This window comes from Eublepharis macularius, chromosome 3 (genome assembly GCF_028583425.1).
Source record: "Eublepharis macularius isolate TG4126 chromosome 3, MPM_Emac_v1.0, whole genome shotgun sequence".
Lineage (NCBI taxonomy): Eukaryota > Metazoa > Chordata > Lepidosauria > Squamata > Eublepharidae > Eublepharis > Eublepharis macularius.
The window spans coordinates 84,145,034-84,171,751 of record NC_072792.1 but is presented as its reverse complement, the minus strand read 5'-3'; the positions used below and the strand labels follow the sequence as shown (position 1 = coordinate 84,171,751).

Here is a 26,718-nt window from a genome sequence, read left to right as displayed (position 1 = left end):
TCCGCTCCTAGGTAGAACTGCCATCAAGGGGTAGAGGATGTTAATTCTTTGTGGCTCTGACTGCTTGACCCAGAACAGTCCTATAGCAAGAAAAAATTCCTTCTCAGCCTGATAAGGGCGATCTGGGCAAATCACTTTTCTCCAGCCAAGCTGCCTCTATCTCCTCACACTTTAAAGAAGAGATCAAAATGATTGCCTGTTACTAATTGTACTTGATGGAAGTAAACTCCATTAGTTAACTATGTGTTGAATGAAGTACTTTGCCTATGAGTATGAATAGGTGACCAGGATAAAGTCTTATTTACGCATATGAAGCTTTAATTGCCTCCAGCAAATATCCCTGTAGAGGAATGTTTAAAAAATTTTTAGTACACAGGGATCCACAACCTGTCTAGTAGTCTGACTTGGGAGAGAAGAGCACCTTTGTTTTCTGGGGCCTTCCTTTTGGGCAGACAGCTGGCCTTTACTACCTTTCCCTATTATGGCTTATGTTATCGTGACCAGTATTAATTCAGCTCAACTGGGATCTGCTGCTGCAACCAGCTAGAGCTAACCCCTTTCTGTTTACAGCTAGAGAAATTAAATGACTGAGGGGAGGGGAAGTTCTCATGGAAAACATCACTAGCGTATTGCTCTGGCATCTTTTTGGTATAGCATATACATAAATACATTTTTATTTCATATACTTACTGAAAAATGAAACAACATTGCTGTTGATGGCCCTGAATGTGAGCTTGCCAATGGGATAAAGTAGGCAGATGATTTCATTTTGAAGATAATAGTTCTCTGAATTCATTATTTCCTTTAATCAGAAGACAGCTGTGAGCTGTGAAACCCTTTGCAAGTCATGGATCAAATGTTTGGCATGTGAGTTGTTTACGCTCCATTTAAGGTGGTGCTTTATTGGGTTAACCTTTCTTTGACCCAATAGAAGGGTACCCTTTTTTTCTCCTTGAGGCAGTCATTAGTTGGGCTGTAACTGATATTCCCAAGGAGAAACTCCATTTAAGTTGGAAAAAGAAATCAATGAACAGATGACCTAAGAACTAATGAGCAGTCTGTGGCTCGTCTCCTACCCTAATTCTTCTCTTAAGCTGAAGAAAGAAGCAAACACACCTTGTTTTCAAAGCATCAAAACTGTATACCTGTGAGAATGCAATTCCAAAAGCCACTCCAGCTATGATGCCCATATTAGTTTCCATAAAACTGGTCACCAAATCATAACAGCCCTGTTAAACAAAAACAGACAGTTACTCTTGGAATTCACATTCACTTACCTTTGATTTTAACTTTCATTTAACTAAAGACAGACATTAAAATCAACACCACAAATTATTCAGGGGGAGAGTATATTTGTTGAAATTATAGAGGTGGAACTACTATATATCTTTATATGCATGGCTTTTTTTCAGCTGGAACGTGGTGGAACGGAATTCTGGAACCTCTTGAAAATGGTCACATGGCTGGTGGCCCCGCCCCCTGATCTCCAGACAGAGGGAAGTTTAGATTGCCCTCCGCACAGCTGGAGGTGCCTTAGAAACTCCCCTCTGTCTGGAGATCAGGGGGCGGGGCCACCAGCCATGTGACCATTTTCTCCAAGGGCAACCCACTGAGTTCCACCACCTCTTTTCCCAGAAAAAAAGCCCTGTTTATATGTTTTGTATTTTAGAGTGCAATTAAAACAATGTGAGTTTGTTTAAAACACTTAAAAACTGAAAGTGCATACTTTAATAAAGCAGATGAAAGTCTAATACAGAGATATAGAAGAACAACAAACGACACACCAAGATTCATGGTAGATTATTTAGAATTATTTAGAACAATTATGCCACAGATATGAGGTAAGGAGGCATGTTGCAGCGCTATCCCTAAGACCACTTTCCTGGGAGCAAGTCCCATTTCATAGACCTGAGTAGGATTCTGATCTGCTCTCAAGGATTGCTCTCTTGGAGTACCAATGTGAATATCAGTTCTAACAATCAGGATGATCAGCCAGCCAGTGCCACACAAAAGAGTATGCTACTGTGTTTGTTTGGGACCTGAAGGAGTATTTTAAGCCTCTAATGAGATACCATTTGTTAATATTTGTCCCAGACAAAACTAAGAGGCTGAACAAGCAAGGAGATAATATGCATCCTTGTCTGACACCTTTGTCAATTGGAAACAATTTTGTTTCCTTATATTCTGTCCTGACAGCAGCCTCTTGTCCAGAGTACAGATTGCACATCAAAACAATCAGATGTTGTGGCACCCCCATTTCTCTTAACACTCTCCATAGCTTTTCCTGATGCACACAGTCAAAAGCTTTACTGTAATCTATAAAACACAGAGTGATTTTCTTCTGAAATTCCCTGGTATGTTCCATTAGTTATTGTAAATTTGCAATGTGATTTCTAATGCCTCTTCCTTTTCTGAATTCAGCTTCAACATCTGGCATTTCTTGTTCCATTATACGGTAAGAGCCTTTGCTGTAGAATTTTGAGCATTGCTTCGCTTGCATGGGAAATTAACGCGATAATACGATAGTTGCACTCTTTGTCATCCCTTTTTGGGGGATTGGAATGTAGACGGAGTATTTGTGGGCCATTGTTTTGTTTTCCATATTTGTTGACATACTCTTGTTAAGATTTTGTGGACTCAGTTTCTGTAGCTTGAAATAGCTCTGCTGGTATTCCATCTACTCCAGGTGCTTTGTTTCTCCCTATTGCTTTCAGTGCAGCTTTTACTTCACTTTCTAAGATTTCTGGTTCTTCATCAAAGCATTTTTTCTTCAACAGAATTTGTCATCTGTCCATCGCTTCTGTATAGTTCTTCCTGATAAGATACTGTATTTCCATGTTGATCAGCATCCCAAGCCATGATTTTGGAACAGATCTTTTGTTCTTCCTTTTTTGTTGTTAATTTCTATTTCTTTGCATTGGTTATTATAATAGATTTATCTCTGAGTGCATCACTGAAAAGCTGCATTTAGAATTTTGACTATTTCTGTTACATTTTGCTTTTGCTTCCTTTCTATCTTTAGCAATTTTAAGAGTTTCCTCAGTTATCCATTTAGGCTTCTCCTTTCTTTCGGCTATAGAAATAGTCCTTGCATATTCTTCTTTGATAATATCTCTGGTTTCAGCCCACAGTTCTTCCGGCTCCCGATCTGTTCTTTACATGATCTTTAAATTCTTCAGGAATATTATTTAGATTGTATTTTGGCACTATGATCCTTCAGTGTTTCTCTTCAGCTTTATTTTTTGATATTAGGAGCTCATAATCTGTATCACCATCAGCTCCTGGTCTTGTTTTAGCAGAAAGAATAGAGCTTATCCATCTTCTGCTTCCTGTATTGGTCACCCGGTGATTTCCACGTATGTAATTGTCTTTTTGATTGTCTGAAGCATGTGTTAGCAATGAACAGGTTGTTGGCTTCACAAAATTATTGAGTCGCTCTCCTGCTTTATTTTGTGATCCTAGTCCAAATTTTCCAACTATGTTTGATTCTGATCAAAGCATGCAGCATACCCAAAAGAGGCAACAAAAAGCAAAAGTCCACATGGATGTCCTGTACTCTTCAGACCATTTCAGACCAACACACCTGCATCACAGCTACTTTTATCCCTCAGCTTCTCCCTAATGGATCAGAATGTTGTCTCTTGGTGGATTGTGGCTATAGAAGACATCAAGTTGGCTTTCTATTCACCTGCATTGACATTGCCTATGTTGGCTCCTGCCTTTTCTAATATTTCTTATCAGATAGTTCTTGAAATCCTCAGTTCTGTTCTGGGAGTCCTGCCCCCCCCCCCAATACGACAAAAATGGGTGAGTGGTGGGGGAAATGAAGATGGGGGCCATTCCTGATATAATCCATTTGTTATGGATTGGCCATTTCTAGCATATCTGTTGACAGGTTGTTTAGATAGCTTTATCCTAAAGGTAGAACAGTAGCTAATAACACTTTTTACCATTATAGCATTCCACTTGTGATTGAGTTGTTTACTTCCAAAAGAGGTCTCCTTCAAATCAAGCACTTTTTTCATATTTTTCTATTTGGCACCAATGATTTATTGTATTACAGTTACAGGCTCCATTTAAACATTATGATAATGTAAAACTTTGGTTTGACTAAAGCCTAGTTAGTTGTGAAACTTCAATGCACATGGTCCAACAAGCCAGATAAGTCAATTGACACCCAAACAAGCCACAGTTTTCTGGGTAGCATTGCTCCTTGCAATTCTCTAGCCACAAAGAAGGCAATATATGGACGTTGCTCTTCCTGCTGAGAGGCAAAGATGAGGCAAAATGCAGACAAACACAGGACCAAACTAAATGTGACAGCATCCTTGTGGCAGCCCTTAGATACAAACCAGAATCTACTATTGTATCTGATACATTAACCAGAGTTTGTTGCACAAACCACTGGTTGTTCTGATGTTTGAATGCAGCCATAGTGGAAGGGTAAACAACAGGGCAAGAAACCTCACTAGAGATCATTACATCACACTCTTCTAAGAGCGCTAGACAGATTTCAAGATTCTACCCATTATGAGACATCATTAACCTACCTGACAACTCCTGCTTCAAGGACCCCTGCCATCTAAGGCTAGAGAGGTGGCAACCTGAGAATGGGCATTCTTGGTCAAGGTGCCAAAACATTGAAACTCCCTCCCCAGGGACAGCAATCTGTCTCCATCAGTTGTTGTCTTCTACCAGTAGATGAAGACTTTTTAAATCTGGCATTCCATCAATTATTCTTATTAGCTCTCCTCCCTTTTTGCATATGTGCTTTCATGTTTATCTATTTTATTAGTTTTTACATTTAAAAGCATATATAAATATATATAATGTTTTAAATATAAAAGAACAATTCTGAACCTGGCTGCAGTGTGTATCAAAAAACACAGAGAACAAGGCCAGGTACAGACAAGATAATTTTTTTGAGACATGGAGGAGCCTCCCCAAGTTTGCAAAATAAAAATCAAAAATTTTTTAAAAAATGGGTAGTGGTGGAAAGTGTCATCAAGTCATAGCTGACTTATATCAAATCTTGCTGGGGTTTTCACAGCAAGACTAAGAGAGGTGGCTTGCCATTAGCTACCCCTGCAACCCCCACCTTCTTTGGAAGTCTTTCATCCAATTCCTAACCAAAGACAACCCTGCTTAGCTTCTGAGATCTGATGAGACTAGGCCTGTCTGAGCTATCCAGGTCAAGACAAAAAAATGGAGGAAGGGGTAAAAATATCCCTCAAATGGAGAGTAAAGCTTTTCCTACTATCTGTCTCTCCAATTGTGAGCGCACCTGTTCATGTCTCTTCTTTCTAGGACTGGAACTGGCCAAGGCTACAAGGCTACAAAGATTTCAAACCCATTTCTGTTACTAAGCACTTTTCTGATCCACCCCTCTTTCTCTCCCCTGACAAAGTAGATCTGCCAGTGCAAAAGAAAAGGGAAAAAATACAAATCACCTTTTGCTCTTCTGTAATAAGAAAAGTAACAAAACAGCAGTGGGGAGGGGTGAAAGCCAAAGAAGAAAGCAGGAGTCCAGCAGTGTAATTTCCCTGTGAATTTCCTGGAGGTCCCTGCTTCTTAAATAATAATAAACAAATCATTGTTTTTCCTATACATTTTTGCAAAGAAGCATAACAGTAAAGGATTTCTGTTCCAATATGAAAATACTATTCCAAAACATACTGCCACAAAGACTGTTTTTTGTACATTTCACAAGCCAGGAGCTGCTCTAAACCATCTAGCCATCTGTTCAGCTGTTTATTCATCCAGTTTGCTCTTGCTAAGTCACTATGGCTTTTGCAATCCCCTTTGGCTCTGAGTCAGTTTTTTACTGTGTTCTGCCTGCAGTGCTGCAACTCCAATAACATTGTAACAGGTGTGGTCAACATACCTAACGAAGCATGGTGTTTAAGTCAATGATTCCTATTTTCTCACTTTAGAGAGGCCGTTTGCATCCAGTACATGACATGGTCTTTCAGGAGACAAGTTGCAAAATGGGGAGGAGCGTGTACGAGGGCACTGAAAAAGTATCAAGATTATCCAAGTCTCCTTGTGGCATTCTCAAATCCTAACAGCTCTCTATTGAACAAGGCCTCAGTTGGGATGAGAGTTGCAGTCGTGGAAAATGAGTTTAGAAATAACTGGTGAACATTCATTGTGGTTATTTGTGAAATAATCGTTCTAGAACACTGCCACCTTCTTACAACCCCACCCCCCACCTGAAATCTAAGGAAGTAAATTCATACCTTTTGGTTTACTTTAGTAGCAGCAGCCGTCATGTTTTGCAGGTCCTGGATATTACAGTCACTGGAATTCATGCAACAGCTTTGGGGGATGCCATGATTGGTAAAATAAGTGCTAATGCTCCAGTTGGTATAGCTCTGGATACCACAGCAACTCAGCTAAAAGAGCAAGACCGGAAGAGAAGAGGAGGAAAAAACCCAGCAGTTACAAAAATCAGAAATTGTCTTATGTGCGTCACCCCAAGATATGCTAATGGTTCACTAAAGAACTACAAATGCCAAACTGGATTTTTAAAAAAATTACAAGAAACAAACCTTGTCTTTGGGGAAACATTTTCATCACTGCTCCACCATCAATGTACACAGTACTTCACAAAGTATCAAAAAAAGAAAATAAAGGCTCATCCTTGCTGTGAAGAGCTTGCAGACAAAAATTTGAGACTGGCAGAGACAATACAAGAAGAAGAAAATGGACACAAGAAGAATAGGTACTCAGTTCACACACACAGGTCCTTGATAAACGACAGATTTTCTGCTCCTGCTATTTGAAGCAGCAGGAAAAGAACATGAGATAAACTGTGACCAAACTATTTCCAGCATGTTCAGGATAAATCACATAGTAACAAATAACTGGAAAATACATATCTTTACCCATCTTTGACTGATGTTGAAAGATATTAATGATGAGAACGCCACAACCTTCCAAAGCAGTTTTCCCCCCTGTAAAAATTAGGGAATCTAACCATGAAATCCTAAGCAGAGTTACTGCAGCCTAAGCTCCTTGAATTCAGTGGTCTTAGACTGGAGTAACTCTGCTTAGGATTTCACTATAAATGTATACTGCTGTAATTTCAAAGAAAACAGTCCCCTCTCTGCATGTTTGTACATTAATGAATTTGCATACTATGAAAGCAGGTACTCTGGGTTTTGGCTGTTTCTCAGCAACTCTGCATTGTGCGTTCAAGATTCTCCTTTGCTTAGTATGAAAGGGGAAAGAGCCCCATGTGCCAGTATGAGCCTTCTGTATGCTCAAAGTTCTGGACCATCCTTTGCTCACAAAGGCCAGTGTGGTACAGTAGTCGGAGACTCAGAGAAGAAGTGGGGAGACCTGGGTGCAAATCCTAACTCTTCCATGAAGCTCACTGGGTGATCTTGCACCAGTTACCCTCTCTCAGACTAACATACCTCACGAGAGAGAGAGAGAGAGAGAGAGAGAGAGAGTACACACTGCCTTGAGCACCTTGGAGAAAGAGTGGGATAAAAATCAAATCACTAAACATATGAAGAAATTATAACTGGGTATTTTAAAAAACTGTGCTTTTCATTTCTGTCCAGTTTCCTACAGACAGCTGACTATCCCTGTCAACAATTAGTGACATCTTCCCATAATAAGCAATGGTTAAGGCAACTGGACCACAGATTTGTCTTAATTGTCAGAGATTGATAGAGAGGGAACAGTAAGATAAAAATAACCAGGAAAATGACCAAACAGAAATATGGGCTAATTGATCCTGGTGAATTCATTCTGAATAGCTGATAACACTCATATTACAATCAAAGAATTAGATCAGCCCAGCAACCCTTTACTTACACTCTGTTGTACATCATCCACTGCATGGCTCTTCTCATCGATTCCATCGTAATGCACGATGGCATCAGTGTATGTCCTAAGGAAAGTGTCCTTGATCTAAGAGGGAAATTCAGACAACGTGATGAAGATTTATCACATCTATATACAGAATAGCTTTTCTACTGCATAAGCACTCAGCATGGATAACTGTCCCGCCCCCTCCAGGAAACAATAAAAAAGGAAACATGAATTTATACAAGACTTGGAGCAAATAGCGAATGTGTGTTATTCCTGCTACTTCTTCTGACATGTACATTCAGTAATGACAAAGTTATCTCAGAACTCTCAGTGGCCCTTTGTGCTGGAATCTACTGTTGTGGGCTGTAAGTTAAATCTTCATTCATTACTTAGAAAGAAGTGTCGAGTTAGAGGTAGGAGGTGAAAAACAGAAGCAAGATATGGCAAAAGAATAAAGAGACAAAAAGGACTGGACTGACTATTCAGCAATTCTGAGGGCAGTTCTCTACTTTATCTCCCTGAATTAACTAGGTTTACTGACTTGGTTATTTTATAAATGCGGACTAAGGCCATCATACATTTTGGAAACAGCATAGTCAAGATATTGTGACAGACATGGGGAGAGAAAGAGAGGATGTAACTGATGCAGCAGCACTCTGGGCTTAAAGATTTATTATGTTGTTATTGTTATGCTGAACTGATAGGCCTCAGGTGCCTTTGTAGGTACATGGGCTCTTTTTCAAAATGTCCAGTTCCACTCACTAGCCTCTCCTTGTATCTTTTAAACACAACTGCTCACAATCATGTAAATGGGTGACACAAGCTTAAAGTGTTGGAAACCTATCAGCTGTGTGCCCATACAGGTGTCTTACCTGAACTCTGCTAGAATTCTGTTGTAATTATTTATGCTGTAAGTATGAATCCCTTTTCCATATGGATTTTTGACTGGACAGAAGTGACACAGATGGAAATAAACAACATGTATTTTTATTTAATAAAAATTAAAAGTATTTAACAGAGTAAATGTTTCAATTTATAAATTGAAACTGGCTCTCAACACCAGAGGTTACAAACTTTCCCAAAGAGAGTTAATACCTTGTGACAGAGTCATAGATAATGTAAATAAACACTGAGGAGAGATTTGGTTCACCTTTTCCCAGATAGTTCACCTCAGCTTAGGAGGATTCACTGAAATCTGTTAGCCACAACCAACAGGATCCTTCTAAAGGTTGCTCTTTCAAAACACAATCTTCTGTCCCCAGAATCTGCAGAAGTAAGTTTGGTATTGCCAATTAAAACCCTGTCTAAACTGATGTTCCTATCCAGTGTGGAAAGAATTTTTAGAAGTTTGGCTTGTTTTGAACCCAAACCCCATAATCAAATCCAAACTTAAGGTACAAAGCAACCTCCAAAAGTTCTTACTCTAGGTTCATGTGCACCAAAAAAAACCTATGGGAGAGCTGGCAGAAGTCTGCAGCAGTTTGCCTTAAGCATAAATTAAGTATAACTAATTAAAGAGCATTAAAATTAAGAAATCTGGTTTTGACATATAAGACTAATATAGAGAAAAAAACCTGCACTAGGTGAAAGTTCACTCTTTCCCCCTCCCTTCTAGCTACGCAGGGAAAGATAGTTATTTTCATTATAGGTAAATTGCTGATAACTGCATTCCAATAATTCTGGGGAAAGTTCCAAAAAGCGACTCCTAGTCCTCAAGGATGAGCACACCTGAGGAATTTCAGAAGTGATTTCATTGGCTGGCCAGAGTCACCTGGTCAGAACTGTTACTGACCAATAGGGATTCAGGAAAGTTGGAGTGACACCGGCATTAGGGGAGCAACACTCAATTAACCTGGAAACCAGGTGACAGCCAATCAGCTACCAACCAATCAGAACATTGGGGATTTTCCTATAAAAAGACTAGCACAGCAGCTAGTCCCTTGCCACTTCTTGGGAAGACACACGTGTTTGTGTCTGCCAACAGGTGGTCTCTGGGAAGCCCACAAGAGACCCAAGTTGGTCCAGAGGGGCTTTCCAGAAGGAATTCAAGTACTTGTAAGGGGATTTTTAAAGCTAGTTTTTGGAGTTAAGTGTTAGAATTTTTTTGTGTTAAGGATTTAGTTTAAAGTGTAAGTTATAGTTAAGAATTAAGATCTTAGGTTTCTTTTAGCTGTTAAGTTTTGTATAGGGGTTTGTTTTTAGGACTGTAATATTCTGCTAAGATAGATTTCTCTTCGTTATAAGGTTTATAGGTTAAGACTCTATCTCTGTACTTTCTGTAACCATTGCCTGTCCTGCCCAGCACCTGAAATCTGTACGGGCAGTTTGACTAAATACCATCAGAATTCAGAACTATATGTAACATTCCACTGTGCTATTTTGTTATTCAAAATAAACCTTGAGGATAGTTAAGAGCCTTTCTGTGGAGTGTTGTTTGCTCACGTCACTGTGTTAGACCAGTGAACGGAGAGAGAACAGGGGAGGTACGTTACTTTGGATTCACACTCCCCCAGGAACCTTAGTGAGTAGTCTCAGAAGCCATAACGAACCGAGGGAAGCTAGCCTCAGAAAAGAACCGAGGGGCTGCCGGCGGGGAGCCGGGACACCCCCGAATCACCAAAAATTCTCACATCATCCAGAACCTCAAATTACTTGTGTGACAGTCCCCCCCACCTTTTTCAAATGAGGTTTGCTCACCCCCTCCCACGTAGCAGAGGTCCATAGGCTCTGACTGGCTGACAAACAATTGGATTAACATGAGGCCAAAATCACAAGGATTCGTTCAGAACACTGGAGGCAGGGTTGTCAACCTCCAGGTGGAGTCTGGAGATCTCCCAGAATTACAAATGATCTCCAGACTACAGAGATGAGTTCCTCTGGAAAAAATGGCTGCTCTGGAAGGTAGACTTTAGGGTATTATACCCCTATAAGGTCCCTTCCCTCCCCAAACCCTGCCTTGTCAAGACTCCACCCCAAAAACCCAGAGCTGGCAATCCTACCTGGAGGGGAGGTGGGACTTTGAGGGATTATTGCCACAGATTTCTATATCCCACACTGCCATGATTGCAAAGTACAGATTCTAGCAAAGTAAAAATAGCATTAGGGAAAGAATTCAAAAGCAAGAATGTAGCCCTCAGAGATCTGTCAAGTTTGAAAGTACATGGGCAATGCTCAGTGATCTTACGATAAGATGGAGAGGAGCTCAATAAGAGTATCAGTGCTGTGGTCCCAATCCAAATCAGGACCATGGAAGGCTGCAACAAAAAGTTCAAAACATTCCACAGATGTCCTGTTGTGTATTTATTTTGGCCCTCACTTGGACCAGACAAACTCTCTCAGTCTATCCTAACAAGATAAGTATGTGACAGACAGATGGGCACTGATCCTGTCTGCTTGTCTGTTCACTATTTGAAATAGCAGGGTGAAGGGTTTTTTCCAGCACAAAGCATATGTAGTCCTATTTTTTTAAAAAAAAATCTAGTTGCTTATCTGATAACCGTTGTTCTTCGAGTGATTATTTGTGCAGTCACATTTATAGACTTTGCACTTATGCAGAGGTACACACAAAACAGCCTTATATACTTTTGCATATGCTCAGCTTTTAGAAAGATTTAAATTAGATAAAAAACTATGGGGCTTTGAGCAGGAAAAGACAGAGTTTGAAAAAGAGCTTTGTTCAAATGATGAACATGTTATTTCCAAAATGTATAAGTTGTTACTGAAATTTGAAATGGAAGAAAAACTCTGTGAAAGACTGTATGGTAAAATGGGCAAAAATTTTGGGTATAATGATGTATCAATGGGAAAATATGTGGGTAAAGGGACTTAAATTTAAATTCTTAAACTTAAATTCTATGTATCATAGAATCATAGAGTTGGAAGGGGCCATACAGACCATCTAGTCCAACCCCCTGCCCAGTGCAGGATCAGCCTAAAGCATCTCTGACAAGTATTCATCCAGCCTCTTCTTGAAAACTGGGGGAGCTCACCACCTCCCTAGGCAGCTGATTCCACTTTTGAACTACTCTGACCGTGAAAAAGTTTTTCCTAATATCCAGCCGGTACCTTTGTGCATGTAATTTAAGCCCATTGCTTCGGGTCCTACCCTCTGCTGCCAACTGGAACAGCTCCTTGCCCTCCTCCAAATGACAGCCTTTCAAATATTTAAAGAGAGCAATCATGTCCCCCCTCAACCTCCTCTTCTCCAAACTAAACATTCCCAAGGCCCTCAGCCTTTCCTCGTAGGGCTCAGTCTCCAGACCCCTGATCATTCTTGTTGCTCTCCTCTGCACCCTCTCGATTTTGTCCACATCCTTTTTGAAGTGAGGCCTCCAGAACTGCACACAATACTCCAGGTGCAGTCTGACCAAGGCAGTATAGAGAGGGGCTATGACCTCTTACAATTTCGATGCAATGGCCCTTTTGATACAACCCAAGTCTGAGTTTGCCTTTTTTGCCACCACATCACACTGACTGCTCATATTTAGTTTACAGTCCACTCTTACCCCAAGATCCCTTTCACATATACTACTGCTCAGAAGTGTATCCCCCATCCAGTATTTGTGCTTCCCATTTTTGTGGCCCAGATGTAATACTGTACACTTGTTTTTGTTGAATTGCATCCTATTCACAGCTGTCCACTTCTCCAGAGTATTCAGGTCTTGTTGAATTTTAATTCTATCTTCTTGGGTGTTTGCTACTCCTCCCAGTTTGGTATCATCAGCAAATTTAATGAGCATCCCTTCCACTCCTTCATCCAGATCATTGATAAAAATATTGAAAAGTACCAGGCCCAAAACTGAGCCCTGCAGCACCCCACTGGACACCTCCCTCCAATCTGATGAAATGCCGTTGACCACCACTCTTTGAGTGCAGTCCTCCAACCAGTTCCCTATCCACTGAACTGTCCTATAGTCCACTTCACAGACTTCCAGTTTGCCCATCAGAATGTCATGGGGGACCTTTTCAAAAGCTTTACTGAAATCCAGATAAATCACGTCAACAGAGTTCCCCCGATCCAGTAAGCTGGTCACTCGATCAAAGAAGGAAACCAGGTTGGTCTGGCAAGATCTGTTAGGAACAAAACCATGCTGACTTCCCCGGATCACTGAGCGATCCTTCAGATGCTTACAGATTGATCCCTTTAAAATCTGTTCTAATATCTTCCCAGCTACAGAAGTCAGACTGACCGGCCTGTAGTTTCCCGGGTCATCCTTCTTCCCTTTCTTAAAGATTGGGATAACATTCGCTCTTCTCCAATCTTGTGACACATCCCCAGTCCTCCAGGAGGCCTTGAAGATGATGGACAGGGGTTCTGCAAGTTCTCTAGAAAGTTCTTCCAGCACTCTTGGGTGCACCCCATCCAGCCCAGGGGATTTGTATTTATCCAGTGCAGCCAGATGCCTCTCCACAACCTCTCTGTCAATGTCAATTAGCCACTCAGGTGTCCTGCCACATTTTCTACTACCTCTAGATGTGCTTGAGTTCTTCAAGGAGAAAACAGAGGCAAAAAAGTCATTAAGCCTGTCTGCTTTTTCTCTGTTCTGCATCAGAGTTTCTCCATCTACTCCCAACAGCGGTCCAATTGCCTCTTTTACCTTGCATTTGCTTCTCACGTATCTGTAGAAGTTTTTCTTATTGTAGCGAGCCCTCCTGGCCAGACCCAGCTCGTACTGAGCTCGTACTGCAGTACCTAGTAACCCTCATATACTCCTCTTTAGAGGTCTGTCCTTCTCTCCATTTCCTGGACATTTCCTTTTTCTCTCTTAGCTTATTCTGGAGCTCTCTGTGCATCCACATCAGTTTCTTGAAGCCCTTACCATGTTTCCATCTTGCTGGGATAGTGAGGGCTTGAGCTTGCAAAAGCTCGTGTTTGAGAATGGCCCACCCTTCACTCGCTCCTTTTCCTTCCAGCACACTCCCCCACGGAATGACTCTCATCAAGCCTCTGAGTTCATCGAAGTTGGCCCTATAAAGACTTCCGGTTTGGGATTCATGGAGGTCTAACGCAGCTCCATTTGTGGAGCTGACCGGATTGCCGTTTTAACCGGCCGGAGGGGTGAAAATAACCCGCGGCCGACTGCTCTCAGGCGGGGAGCAGGCAAAGAACGCTCAAGACCCTAGGGTGAGTTAGATCTCGGACGAGGGGGGGCTCTACACAAGGAGTCTCCCCCCCGATCCTTGAGGTCCCACCTTGCGACGGGTCGGCTATAATCTCTGCGGCAATTTTGGGGCCAATTCGGCTGGCATAAGACCTACATACCCAAGCTTCGATCGGGGAGGGAAGTCGAGAGGAGAATTTAAGATCGAAACAGCGATTACAACCCGAGAAAGCTGGAGAGAAGGTAAAGATCGCTATCTCTTGAAACGGGACAGATTGACAAAAACAGAGAGGAAAGAAAGTAGACTTTTAAACTGCAACAGACTAGTGAAAAGGAGGTGAAGACTCGGCAGGAGTTGTATTTTAAAAGAGACTAAGTTTAAAGTAGTTATTACAAAAATCGGACTATTGTTTTGAATACCGGTGGTTTTGGAGCTGTGGGAAAAAGACACCATCGCGAGACCTGCTGTGGGAAGACGGGAGACAGGAAGTGCGTAACAACAATAGAGTGGCTGGAGGGAAGCGGCCCTTGCCAAAGGACAGGAAGTGGGGAATCGCCATCTTTGAAAGTGGAAGGGTCGTGGCTTCAGCGGAAGAGGAAGTAGGCCATCTTGGATTATAATAACATAGAGAAACCATAGAGAAAAGACGCCCGACATTTTGGATATAAAAAATTAATTTTGGCAAAGATTGGGACATTTAAAAAAAAGGAAAACGTTTAATTATACGCCACGGAGCTGAGGAAGAGAGCAGATTCGTGGGAGCGAGCTAAAGCAAGCCCCACGATGTCGAAAAAAGAGTGGCAATCGGCAATAGAAAACTTGGACAAAAAACTTATAGACATGATGAAAGAACTTAAGGACACGAAATTGGAGCTTATTAAAGAGGTTAAGGAAGTTACACAGACAGTAAAGTCGGAGCTGTCAGAAGTGAAAAAAGGTGTGGAAACGATTAGCAGTGAATTACAAGGAACGCAGCAGAGAGTTAAAACAGTAGAAGACGCGATGGAGAATTTAATAGACACGCAACAAACAGAGATGAGGCTGGTGAAGGGGAGGATGTCAGTTGCAGAAACTAAACACATGGAGAAGCAGCTTCGTTTTCGTGGTCTGCCAGAAGTGGAAGGGAAGTCAGCGCAAGAACAGATGACTGAGGTGTTGGCTGATTACCTGGGGAAGGAGGAGGAGGAAATTGTGGCTATCCTAGATGTGGCGTATCGTGTGAACTCGAGAATTGCAACCCAGAGGAAACTACCAAGGGATGTGATTGTGCAGTTTACAACTAGAAATATGAAAGAGAGGATTGTGACCAAACAATTTCAAGATCCATTGGAGATTGATGGCAAGACGATTATTATAATGAAGGAACTGCCCAGATCAGTGTTATTGGACAGGAAAAAATATAGAGTGCTAATTCAGACTTTGAAGGACATGAATATCAGATACAGATGGGAGTTACCGGAAGGAGTGTCCTTTGAGTTTGGAGGGGCAAAAAAACGTATCAGATCTGAGCGGGAGATGGAGAGATTTATCAAGGACAATGAAAAAGACTTACCAACAAAACTATGAATATGGAGTGTAAAGTATTATCTTGGAATATAAATGGACTAAACTCACCGAATAAGAGAAAAAATATTTTTCATTGGCTACTAAAACAAAAATGTGATATTGTTTGTTTGCAGGAGACCCACATTAGAAAACAGGATGTAAAATATTTAAAATCTGGAAAATTGGGCAAAGAATTTGTAGCGGCTTCCAACAAGAAAAAAAGAGGAGTGGTGTTGTATATAAAAGAGGAGCTGCAGCCAAAATTTGTTATGAGAGATGTGGAAGCTAGATTTGTAGCAGTGGAATGTAATTGGAACTTAAAGAGAGTGTTGGTAGTCGGACTTTATGCACCTAACGGTGCAAAGGAAAGCTTCTTTGAGGACTTAAGGAAGCACCTAGACGATCTTGTATATGACCAGATAATTCTTGCTGGAGATTTCAATGGAGTGACAGATTTGGAATTAGACAAAAAGACTACAAAAGCACAAAAGAAAAGAGGACTATTGCCAAAGCTTTTTTTTGAGTTGATTCAACAAGAGACTCTCGAAGACGTATGGAGGAGAGAATATCCTAAAACCAAACAGTTTACTTTTTATTCTGCAAGGCATCTTACATTATCAAGAATTGATATGATCTGGGCCTCAAAGGACTTAGCGCTATGGACTAAGGAGGTAGAAATAATGCCGATGGTAGGCTCAGATCACAACCCAATTATGTGGAAATTTGGAAAAAGGAGAAAAAGGAAAGCCTGGAGAATAAATGAGGACCTGTTACAGGAAAGTGAGAATATGGAAATACTGAGAAGAGAGACTAAGTTTTTTATACAATACAACGTGAATAAAGAAGTACCAACCAGTAAAGTTTGGGATGCGTACAAGGCGGTTGTAAGGGGCATACTAATGGACTTAAATGGTAGAGCAAGGAAAAAGAAAGAGGAGAAAAGACAAGAGATTGAGGAGAAAATAAAGGCCAAAGAAGTACAGTTAAAAAAGAGACCAGGGAAAAAGAAAATACATCAGGAAATCAAAATTCTTCAAGAACAGTTAACAGCAATGAGTAATAAAGAATTGGAGTGGAACCTTAAAAGACTGAATCAAAAAGCTTTTGAGGGTGCTAATAAACCTGGGAAATATTTGGCATGGCAATTAAAGAAGAAAAGGGAAAAGAAAATAATAAATAAAATTTGTGAAGAAAACAAAACGTATTTGGAGCAGACTACCATTAGCAGAGCCTTTTATAAATTTTACGCTAAGTTGTATAATAAAAAAGAAGTAAACAAAGAATCAATAGCATTATATTTGGAGAAAACCAAACTTCCAGAGATCTCGGAAGCTTGGAGAAATAAGTTGAACAGTGAAGTAACTGATGAGGAAATAAATATGGCAATACAATCCGCAAATCTAGGAAAGGCGCCAGGGCCAGATGGACTTACGGCTAAATTTTATAAGACAATGGCCAATGAACTGGCACCATTCCTAAAAGAGGTGATGAACGGAGTTTTTAGGGATCAAAGAATTCCAGACACTTGGAGCGAAGCGAATATATCATTGATCCCAAAAGAGGGCCAAGATCTGACTAGCGTGAAAAATTATAGGCCTATATCACTACTCAATAATGACTATAAAATTTTTGCGAAGATATTGGCGGAGAGATTGAAGGGGTGGCTCTCGGAAGTCATAGAGGAGGAACAAGCAGGCTTTTTGCCAGACAGACAAATAAGAGACAACTTAAGGACAGTGATCAATGCTATTGAATACTACGACAAGCGTTGTGACAAAGAGGTTGGTTTCTTCTTTGTAGACGCTGAAAAAGCGTTTGACAATTTAAACTGGGATTTTATGTTTGCCACTATGGAAAAGCTACAACTGGGAGAAAGATTCGTCAGAGCAATCAAGGAAATCTATAGAGACCAGACTGCAGCAATTGTAGTGAATGATGAATTGACCAAAAAATTGACGATTAGTAAAGGAACAAGACAAGGTTGCCCGTTATCTCCATTGTTGTTCATTTTAGTATTGGAGATTCTGATGATACAAATTCGACAAGATGAGGAAATACGAGGAATAAAAATAAAGGACTACTCATATAAGGTCAGAGCATTTGCAGACGACATAATGTTAATTGTAGAAGACCCACTGGAGAACATGCCAAAAGTGATAGGCAAGATCAAGGAGTTTGGAGATTTGGCAGGTTTCTTCATTAACAAAAAGAAGTCAAAGATATTATGCAAAAACATGACTAAGCAGAAACAACAATTGTTAATGGAAACAACGGATTGTGAAGTAACTAGTAAGGTGAAATACTTGGGAGTTGAGCTGACTGCAAAAAATATAGATTTGTTCAAGAATAATTATGAAAAATTATGGACTCAGATAGAGAGAGACTTGATCAAATGGAATAGATTGAACCTGTCATGGTTGGGCAGGATTGCAGCAGTTAAGATGAATGTGTTACCAAGAGTAATGTTTTTGTTACAGACAATACCAATCATCAGAGACTCTAAACAATTTGAAAAATGGCAGAGGAAAATATCAGATTTTGTTTGGGCAGGCAAGAAGCCTCGAGTGAAAGTAAAAGTTTTACAAGATGCAAAGGAGAGAGGCGGAATGCAACTGCCCAATCTGAGACTTTACCATGATGCAATCTGCCTAGTTTGGCTAAAAGAGTGGATGACATTAAAGAATAAGAAACTATTAGCCCTAGAGGGATATAAAAAAATTTTTGGATGGCACGCATACCTATGGCATGACAAAGTAAAGGTCAACTCGATGTTCCTGCATCATTTTGTAAGGAGAAGTCTATTTATAATCTGGAAGAAGTATAGAACTTACTTACAAGAAGGAACCCCCTTGTGGGTGGTTCCATATGAGGTGATAGATCCGAGAGCTGTGGATAATGAACAACAATGTTTAACGTATAAAGAAATAACTAAGATTGAAGTATCTAAACTTAGAATAAAGACGCAAGAGGAACTATCACCTAACTATGATTGGTTTCAGTATAGACAGATTAGAGACTTATACAACTCAGACTTTGCAAAAGGGGGCATACGAACAGAGAACTCGGAACTAGAGCAGACCCTTCTTAAAGAAGACAAGAAAAGAATATCCAAGGTATACCAAGTATTGCTGAAATGGTATACTGAGGATGAGATAGTTAAAACACAGATGGTGAAATGGGCTATAAATTTCAATAAAGAAATAACAATGGAGGCATGGGAATACTTGTGGAAAACTACAATGAAGACAACGACATGTATTAATATTAAAGAGAACATTTTCAAAATGATCTATCGTTGGTACATGACACCAAAGAAGATTGCGCTAGGGAATTTGAATACTTCTAATAAATGCTGGAAATGTAAGAAACATGAGGGCTCCCTCTATCATATGTGGTGGTCGTGTGAGGTAGCTAGGCAGTTCTGGGGGGAAATAATAAGAGAAATGAGTGAAATTTTACAGTTTCAAATAAATAAGAACCCAGAACTCCTGCTGCTAAACTTGGGAATGGAGGGAATTCCAGCCCATCATAGGACGTTGATTTTTTATATGACTGCAGCAGCTAGACTTTTGTATGCGCAGAAATGGAAAGTACAAGAAGTACCAACTATTGAAGATTGGATCTACAAATTGCTGTATATGGCTGAAATGGACAAGATGACAAGAAAACTGAGAGATCTGGACTCAGGGCAGTTCAACACAGACTGGGAGAAGCTGAAACAATACCTGGAGAAGAAATGGGAGGTGGGAGGAAAACTGTGGCAGTTTGAGAACTACTGAAATATAATAAAAGTATAAAAGAGAGGGGTGACTTTACCGGGGGAGGAAGAGAAATGTGAATTTATAAGCAGTTAGATTAATTGATTGAGATATATATAGATATGTATAGGTCAACTGATAGAGAATAATTAATGATAAGGTTTAAACATGAGGATTGACTAACTAACAATATTTTCTTTTTTTTGACAAGATTTATATGCACCAAACTGAATGTATAGAAGAGTTAAATTGATTGAGTATCTGAGGAGTTATATAGAATTACCATAAAAAGTTGAAATGAGTAATATATAGAGAACAAATCAAATTGTTTGATTTAAATGTGGGAAATTTTTATGGTTTATGATATATAGGTTTATATAGAATTATTCAAAACTGGAAAATGGGATAAATTGTTTATCTAAAGACGTATAGTTTGGGTGTATAATAATTAAAGGAGTTAATGATGCACTGCTTAATATAATGGAGAATGTATATCTGTTTTAGACAGAGGAATTTAATAGAAGTAAGGGAAAAGGGACAGAGGGTTGGAAAGCTGTTGGAAGTCAACAAAAGGGGGGGAAAGGGAGGGGGTTAGAAACGAAAAATTAGGGGAAAATTGATTGTAATGTAAAAATAAAAATGTTCTAACCCAATAAAAAATTTTTCAAAAAAAAAAAGAAGTTGGCCCTATAAAAATCTAACCTACGAGTCTGGCTACGAACTTCCTTGGCTCCCCACAGCAACTGGAATTTAAGAAGGACATGGTCACTTCTCCCTAAGGTCCCTGCCACCTTCATCTCATCTACCAATTCTTCCCTGTTGGTTAATATCAAGTCTAGTATGGCTGAGCCCCTTATCAGTGGTATCGGTGGTATATGTCTCCTGATAGATTAGCCAAAATGAGCAAAGGTATGTAAAGTAAGTGTTGGAAATGTGAGCAACAAGAAGGAACGTTGTATCATCTCTGGTGGACTTGCCATAAAGCTAAAAAAATTTGGACCCAGATTCATATGGTCATACAAAAAATACTAAAGACTACTGTATAGTTTAAACCAGAAGCCTTTTTGTTGGGATTAATGGTCAAACAGATGGAAAATCGGCATGGGATTTTATTTCTATATATGACTACAGCAGCTAGGTTGTTGTATGCACAGAAATGGAAAAATATAGAATTACCTTCAATAGAGGACTGGGCTATGAAAATGAGCAGAGATGGTGAAACTTACAGCTTTGATCAGAGACAAAACATTGTTTATCTTTTTGGCTAACTGGAAACCCTTTATTGATTTCCTGCACAAAATGAGGAATAGTGACTTGATGATTTGTGGTTTTGATCATTGATAATGGGGGAGTATAAAACAAGTAGAAGGGAGGCAGTAGTGGAAAAGAAAATTTTGGAAAGACTGTCATTTTGCTAAAAAAAAAACAGATAAATGTAGAGAAGAATGAAAATGAAATATGTATTGTTGTTCCTTTTCCTTTCTAAGTTCCTTCTATTACTGTCTACTTTTTCTTTATTCTTGTTTTCTGCCCTTTCTATGGGCTTTTGTTTCTATTAATAAAATAAAAAAAAAAATTAAAAAAGCCAAAGCAGACTTATATACTGAATCAGACCATCTGTCTATCACGGTCAGTACTGCCCGATCAGAGTGGCAGTAGTTCTCCACTACTGAAACAGGCTTCAGCAAAAGCTGCTCAGTGACATGGTTCCATCTTTACCCACAAGTCATTGATACTCACCTCATGGCGAAACACAAAGCCTGAAATACCAGCCACTAGTTCAGCAAGGAAAACCAAGGACAAGAACATGGCATACTGAAAGCCAAAAGAAAAAGTAGAAAAGTCAGCAGGTATGGAAGAGGTCACTGGCACTACAGAGGCATTTTGTTCTATCTGGATTTTGTTTTTGTTTCTAAAAAGAATTTCTGACTCAAACTCTGCAACACACATAGACAGAGTTTTAAAGGCTCAGGGCAATGCTATGAAAATACTATGCACAACTGCAAGGCAATCCCATTAACTGCCTTTGAGAATATCAAGAAATACAGGGTTTAATAAAGTTCCTAGAATATTTAATATAGATACCAAAATTGCAAAAGCTAGCTGGAAAATTATTATTTCCCCTTTCCCTAACCCTGAAATAACATAGTGCAAATCAGGGGGAAAGAGGGAGATAAGGAACCCTCAACAAATGCTAAGCAAACCGTTTACTGAAGAAGACCCAACATGTTTCCGGTATGAAATCTTTCAACACCCCTTCTAAAACAATTTCCAAAAAATAATTCAGAAACAACAGCCTTAAAACATGTGCCATATCCTAATATTACACTTTAAATTACTATTGCTTCAAAGCTTGGTTCACAGTTGTTCCTAAAAAAGTACTTTATACTTGAAACATGTTGGGTTTATCTAAGTAAACTTTCTCAGCATGTGTTGAAAGCTTGTTCTTGCCTGATTTCTCTCCTTGTCCCATATCTTTGTGCTTAAAAAAGCATGTATCTGTGTAAATGTCATACAAGAGCCAGTGTAGTGTAGTGGTTAAAGTGTTGGACTAAGCTCTGGGACACCTAGGTTCAATTCCCCACTCTGCCATAAAACCTAGCTGGGTAACCCTGGGCCAGTCACACATGTTCAGACTAAACTACCTCACAGGGTTGCTGTGAGGATAAAATGAAGGAGAGGAGAATGATGTAAGCCACCTTGGGTCCCCACTGGGGAGAAAGGCAGAGTATAAGTGAAGTAAACAAATAAAAAAACCAATACAAAAGCACCAGCAAGCTAATCCTGGCACTTTTGCCACCATTTATGCATTATAGTCCATATGTTTTTGCCAACAAAAAAGATAATTCTGTCAGAAAAAAAGAAATGTTTTAACTGGTTCTTAGAAATCACAGATCTGCTCTTGCCTAATAAAGTGTCCTAGGACAAGTCACTGCAGTCCTTATGTGATAGAACTTGGTCTATTAGCCCTGCTTTCTAAAGGTTGGCCAGCTTAATCATCAAGATCCTGTTTTCAGAAATTGGCAAAGTATTCTTAAGATACGTGGCTTCCCCCTTTTTACCTATACTCTAGTCTCTTTTAAAAATTCTTGCTCTAGAGAGTTTCTGAAGTTCTTGATCAATTTCCCCCTAGAGAAGTATCAGTAGAAATTCTACTTCTTCCTCAAATTACTCTTTATATATTGATCAGTAGGCTACTAGGCAGAAAATAACTCAAGTGTATGTTGTAAATTCTTGACCAGGCTCATTCATGGGGAATAATTTGAACACCTCTCTGTTTTCTTCATTTGCTTGGGAAATGGGGAACCTTATTAGCACACACATCCCTTATTGGTTGGATATTGACGAGTCCACATCTTGGGGCTTCATTTTCAGTTTTACCAAGTTGAATTCAGAACTGTAGTAGGCAAATCATATGCCTTAAAACAGTAACTGGCCCTAGTAAATGTGGTAATGGTGTCAATAAAACTTAAAACAGCATACAAAATGGGATTGTGAATTTTACTTCCTGTGCAACCACACCCTGGCCTTTAAAAATGATACAGAGTAGGTAGAAAACTCTCACAAAGATTCTTTCTTACATTTATAAAAAGGGAGAGGATAATAATACTCTTATAAGATTATAGCGAACATGAATAAAAGAAGGAATTATTGTCACTTGCCCTGATCCTTTCTCATATCATGTGCACTAAATTGAAACAACTATGATGACTTTGGGATCAGATTACTAATATATCTGTTCTACATGAACTCACACTGCTGACTGACTGCACAAGCATACTTATTGCCCACTTACGTCTTTTTTTGTAGAAGAAAGACCCCGCAAAGGGTAGACGCAGCTTAGATACTATTGGCACCATCAAGTTAGGAGGGACACTGTATTCAATGGAAGAGTGCCAAAAAGCAAGACCCAGTAAACTAAACCACAATCATAAACATATTATGTGGCAATAAATTCCATTGAAATCAATGGGACTTGTTTCTACATGATGGCCGCAATCTCACAGGTCATATGGAAGCAATGTGTGCAAACTTGGAACTTTTTGCAGAGTTTTTTTTCTAACTAGCAGCCATTTGGCTTCCTGGTCTCAACTCACTGAAGCAAGCTAGCTGGGAGCTGCTGCCAGGGTAAATTCTGCAAAACTCTGTCACTGATCTCTTCTGTATGATCCTCAGGACTGCGGCCAAAATGTTTATGTATGATCAGAGGCAATCCTGTTAACCCAAGATGCAAATTTGCACGTGCTTGTATTTGTCCCTTTGTGATATGTATCTTACTGAGATTTTCACGAATGACAGTATCAGTTATTTTTGCTCTTCCTATCTGCAATTTAAAGTCTATGCAAATGTGTACCTTTGATTTAAAAATAACTCTCTTATGCTTTTTGGCTTTCATTTGCATGCATATACAAACAACATGAGAAAGTTTAAAGGGGCTTTTAATGTTATCTATGAAAATGCCCAGATATTGTTCACTGTTTCTTCCACTCATAGTTTATTTAAAATTGACTTCAAAAACTTAAAACTGAAGTAGTATTTTTCTACCATAGCTGACAGCATTGAAGCTTGCATAATTCCTCCCTAATTCTATCCCATTTTTACAAAAGTAGATTTTAACCTGTTTTTGGAAAATAAATCAAAGAACACCAGGGAGACACATCCAGCTTGCCCCAGAATATGAAACTCTTTGCTTATTTTTGAATTGGTGACATTTCCAGTTCAACGGCTGATTCTCAAGTTATACCTTTAACCGTCAACATACACATTAAGTGGGGGACTGTTCATACTACAGAACGGACAACCAGGAGATGATTTCAATGTTCCACCACAATTACTTAATACAGAAAAACAGTACCTCAGGAGGAAGAAAAAGCTAGAACCCTTGTATCTGATGTGCTGTATTTCTAAATGCATGGTGTTTTTAATACGTACCCCTCCCCCACTCCAATTCCATTTGTGAGAAAGTCCCAAAAGACAGTGTCATGTTTCCTCCCCTAAATATGTAGATTGTCTCTAAAGCATAAAATTATCTTATTAATCACTCCGAACACCTCAAAAAGGCGTGGGAACTTCCTAAATGGACTTGTGCTTAGTGAATGATTATAAAATAATTACAATTTCCCACTTAAGTGTGTGTCTGAAACCAAGTTACATGCATGTATGAAACCAGGTTAACATCTACTTAACTTCAACAAAGAAAAACAAATCTTACACTAATTTCGGCAGTTACTTCAACATACTCACCAGTTTCAGCATCCATGGGCTCCCACGACAAGTGGCAAAGCACCCAAACAAGCCAAAAACAATAATTGTGGTTCCAGTGCCAATGAGAACATAGGGGGCATTTGTGGAGTTTTCAGCAATAAGAGAAATATATGTGCCTAAAGTCAGCTTCCCCCAGACACCAACAGCAAGAAGGGTAACTCCAGTTATCTGGGAAATAAGAAATAAAAAAGGCATGATCAGAGCTTATAAGAAACAATATAAGGTAAGAGTGAACACACAGCAGAATTGCTACTGAAGCATAAAATCAAAGGCTCCTATTAACTACACAAGAGCTGATAGCAAAAATATTCCTTCCATTTAGGAGTATACCAAATGTCAAAATCGCTACTTGCTTATAGTAAGTGGTGGCCCCTAACCTGTAGAATGACCTGCCTAAGACGGTCAGGAGAGCCCCCACTCTCCTGGCTTTTCGTAAACGATGCAAAACTGAACTATTCAAAAAGGCTTTTTACTCAAATGGGAGGGCTGTATTGTTGGGACTGGGTCTCAGATGCTTCGCAAATGAGTTAGGGACCATAGACTTCATCACTATATTGTCTTACATATTATCTGTTGCTTTAAACATGTACTCCTATGTACCACCTGTGCTCCATGTTGTCTAATGTTAGTCTTAGAATTGATTATGTTCTGTTTCAGAATTTTTTCTACTCTGCATTGGATTCTTGCTAATATTATGTCTTTTAAACTTGTATCTATTTACCCTATGGCCAGCAGCGGCGCCAGGGTTTTCAGTGCACACAGCCAGCCAGCAGGCCGGGCACCCCCACACGCGCATGCGCACACACACCGGCCTGCATGATGTCATCACGGGTGCACGCACGCCATCGGCCCGATCGCTGCGGCGGACGGCTGGGATGGCACGCAGGTGGCCTCCAAGCTCTCCCGCTTGGTTGCCCTGCACTGCCACAGACACCTGCCCGCGGCTGCTGCGCCCAGCCAGGGGTGTATGCTGGCGGCAGCATGAGGCAGGAGGGCTAGGAGGCTGCAGCTCCGTGGCGTGCACTCCTGCCCCCCACGCCTCCTCCGGCGCCCCCTCCGGGCACCCCGTGCCCTGAGGCCACTGCCTACCTGGCCTCAATGGGCGCACCAGCCCTGCCTATGGCATTCTTTATGGAAATGTCCTTGATACTGTATTGAAATGTACTTGATACTGATTGTACTAATCTCATACTGTGTAATCCGCCTTGAGTCTCAGTGAGAAAGGTGGACAATAAATGGCATAAATAAATAAAACAGTAGAGGCCCTCTTAGGGAGTTAAACATTCAGTAAACTTTTTCAACTTTATAAAATGAACACACAAAGCTGCCTTAAAGTGAGTCAAACCATTTTTCTATCAAGTTCACTATCATCTACTGCAAGGCTCAACGAATCCTAGACCCAGGTCACTAGATTGCCTAGAAATTTCATTGTGGTGCCTAGAATTTTCAGCAATGATTTTATTGTAAAGTCTTTCAGCAGTCCCCATAAGTATAAAGCTTGTTCAGAAGAATAATCTGTTACAGGTCATAAATATGCATGAGTGTGTAATTCTTGTCATTTCTAGTTTATATGTTAATATTACACCATTCAGTGAAGGTAGATGAGTTCATTTCTAAAACAGTTGCTTTTTATACTGGCTCCAGTATTCATTAAATGGAGCTTTTTAAAGCAATAATGAAATTATGATAAACTGGGAGAAAGTTAGGTTAGGATTTATTTATAGTATTTCTAAGCCACCTTTCCACCCAGTTCAGAATACCTAAGTCAGTTAGAGGTTACTTTTTTGTTGTGATGACAACAACCAGAGTTACTTCATATCCTACTATAGAAAAGCTGAGCCATATTGGCGACAACTCGTTTTTTATGCCCCTGCAAGCGCACTTGCAGACCCCTCCATGGAGATAAAAAGTGAGTTGTTGGCAACACAGTGGGAAGGCCCGGCATAGCCATGCGACGGGAAAGGCCGCACTGCCACTCCAGGCTAGAGAGGTGCCAACAGGGAGGGCTCACTTTGCAAGTCCTGCCTGGCAGCACCCGCTGTGCCCAGCAGCAAGGGGAGTAGGGTGAGGGGTCTTTGGAGGAGAATCCCCCACTCCCATCTCTGCTTCCAGTGGGGGAAGAGGGCTGAGGAAGGGGTGCTGCTGCTGGGACAAAGGGCAGTGGTGGAGGTTCCGGGCTTGCTCTGAACAGCGCAGGATCCATGACGGCCCTGCCCAGCCAAGC

The 26,718-nt window shown here is 40.2% G+C and overlaps 1 protein-coding gene across 1 annotated transcript in view; it reads right to left on the bottom strand.

The window, feature by feature from the left end:
- Window positions 1–26,718, bottom strand: part of TSPAN7 (tetraspanin 7) — a 164,981-nt gene that overhangs the window by 11,327 nt on the left and 126,936 nt on the right. The window contains exons 2-6 of the mRNA XM_054974152.1: window positions 24,474–24,662; window positions 20,970–21,044; window positions 7,828–7,923; window positions 6,240–6,395; window positions 1,146–1,229 (exon numbers count right to left, since the gene is read on the bottom strand). Of these exons, the coding sequence (XP_054830127.1) occupies window positions 1,146–1,229; window positions 6,240–6,395; window positions 7,828–7,923; window positions 20,970–21,044; window positions 24,474–24,662 (600 nt within the window). The remainder of the gene's footprint in view (window positions 1–1,145; window positions 1,230–6,239; window positions 6,396–7,827; window positions 7,924–20,969; window positions 21,045–24,473; window positions 24,663–26,718) is intronic.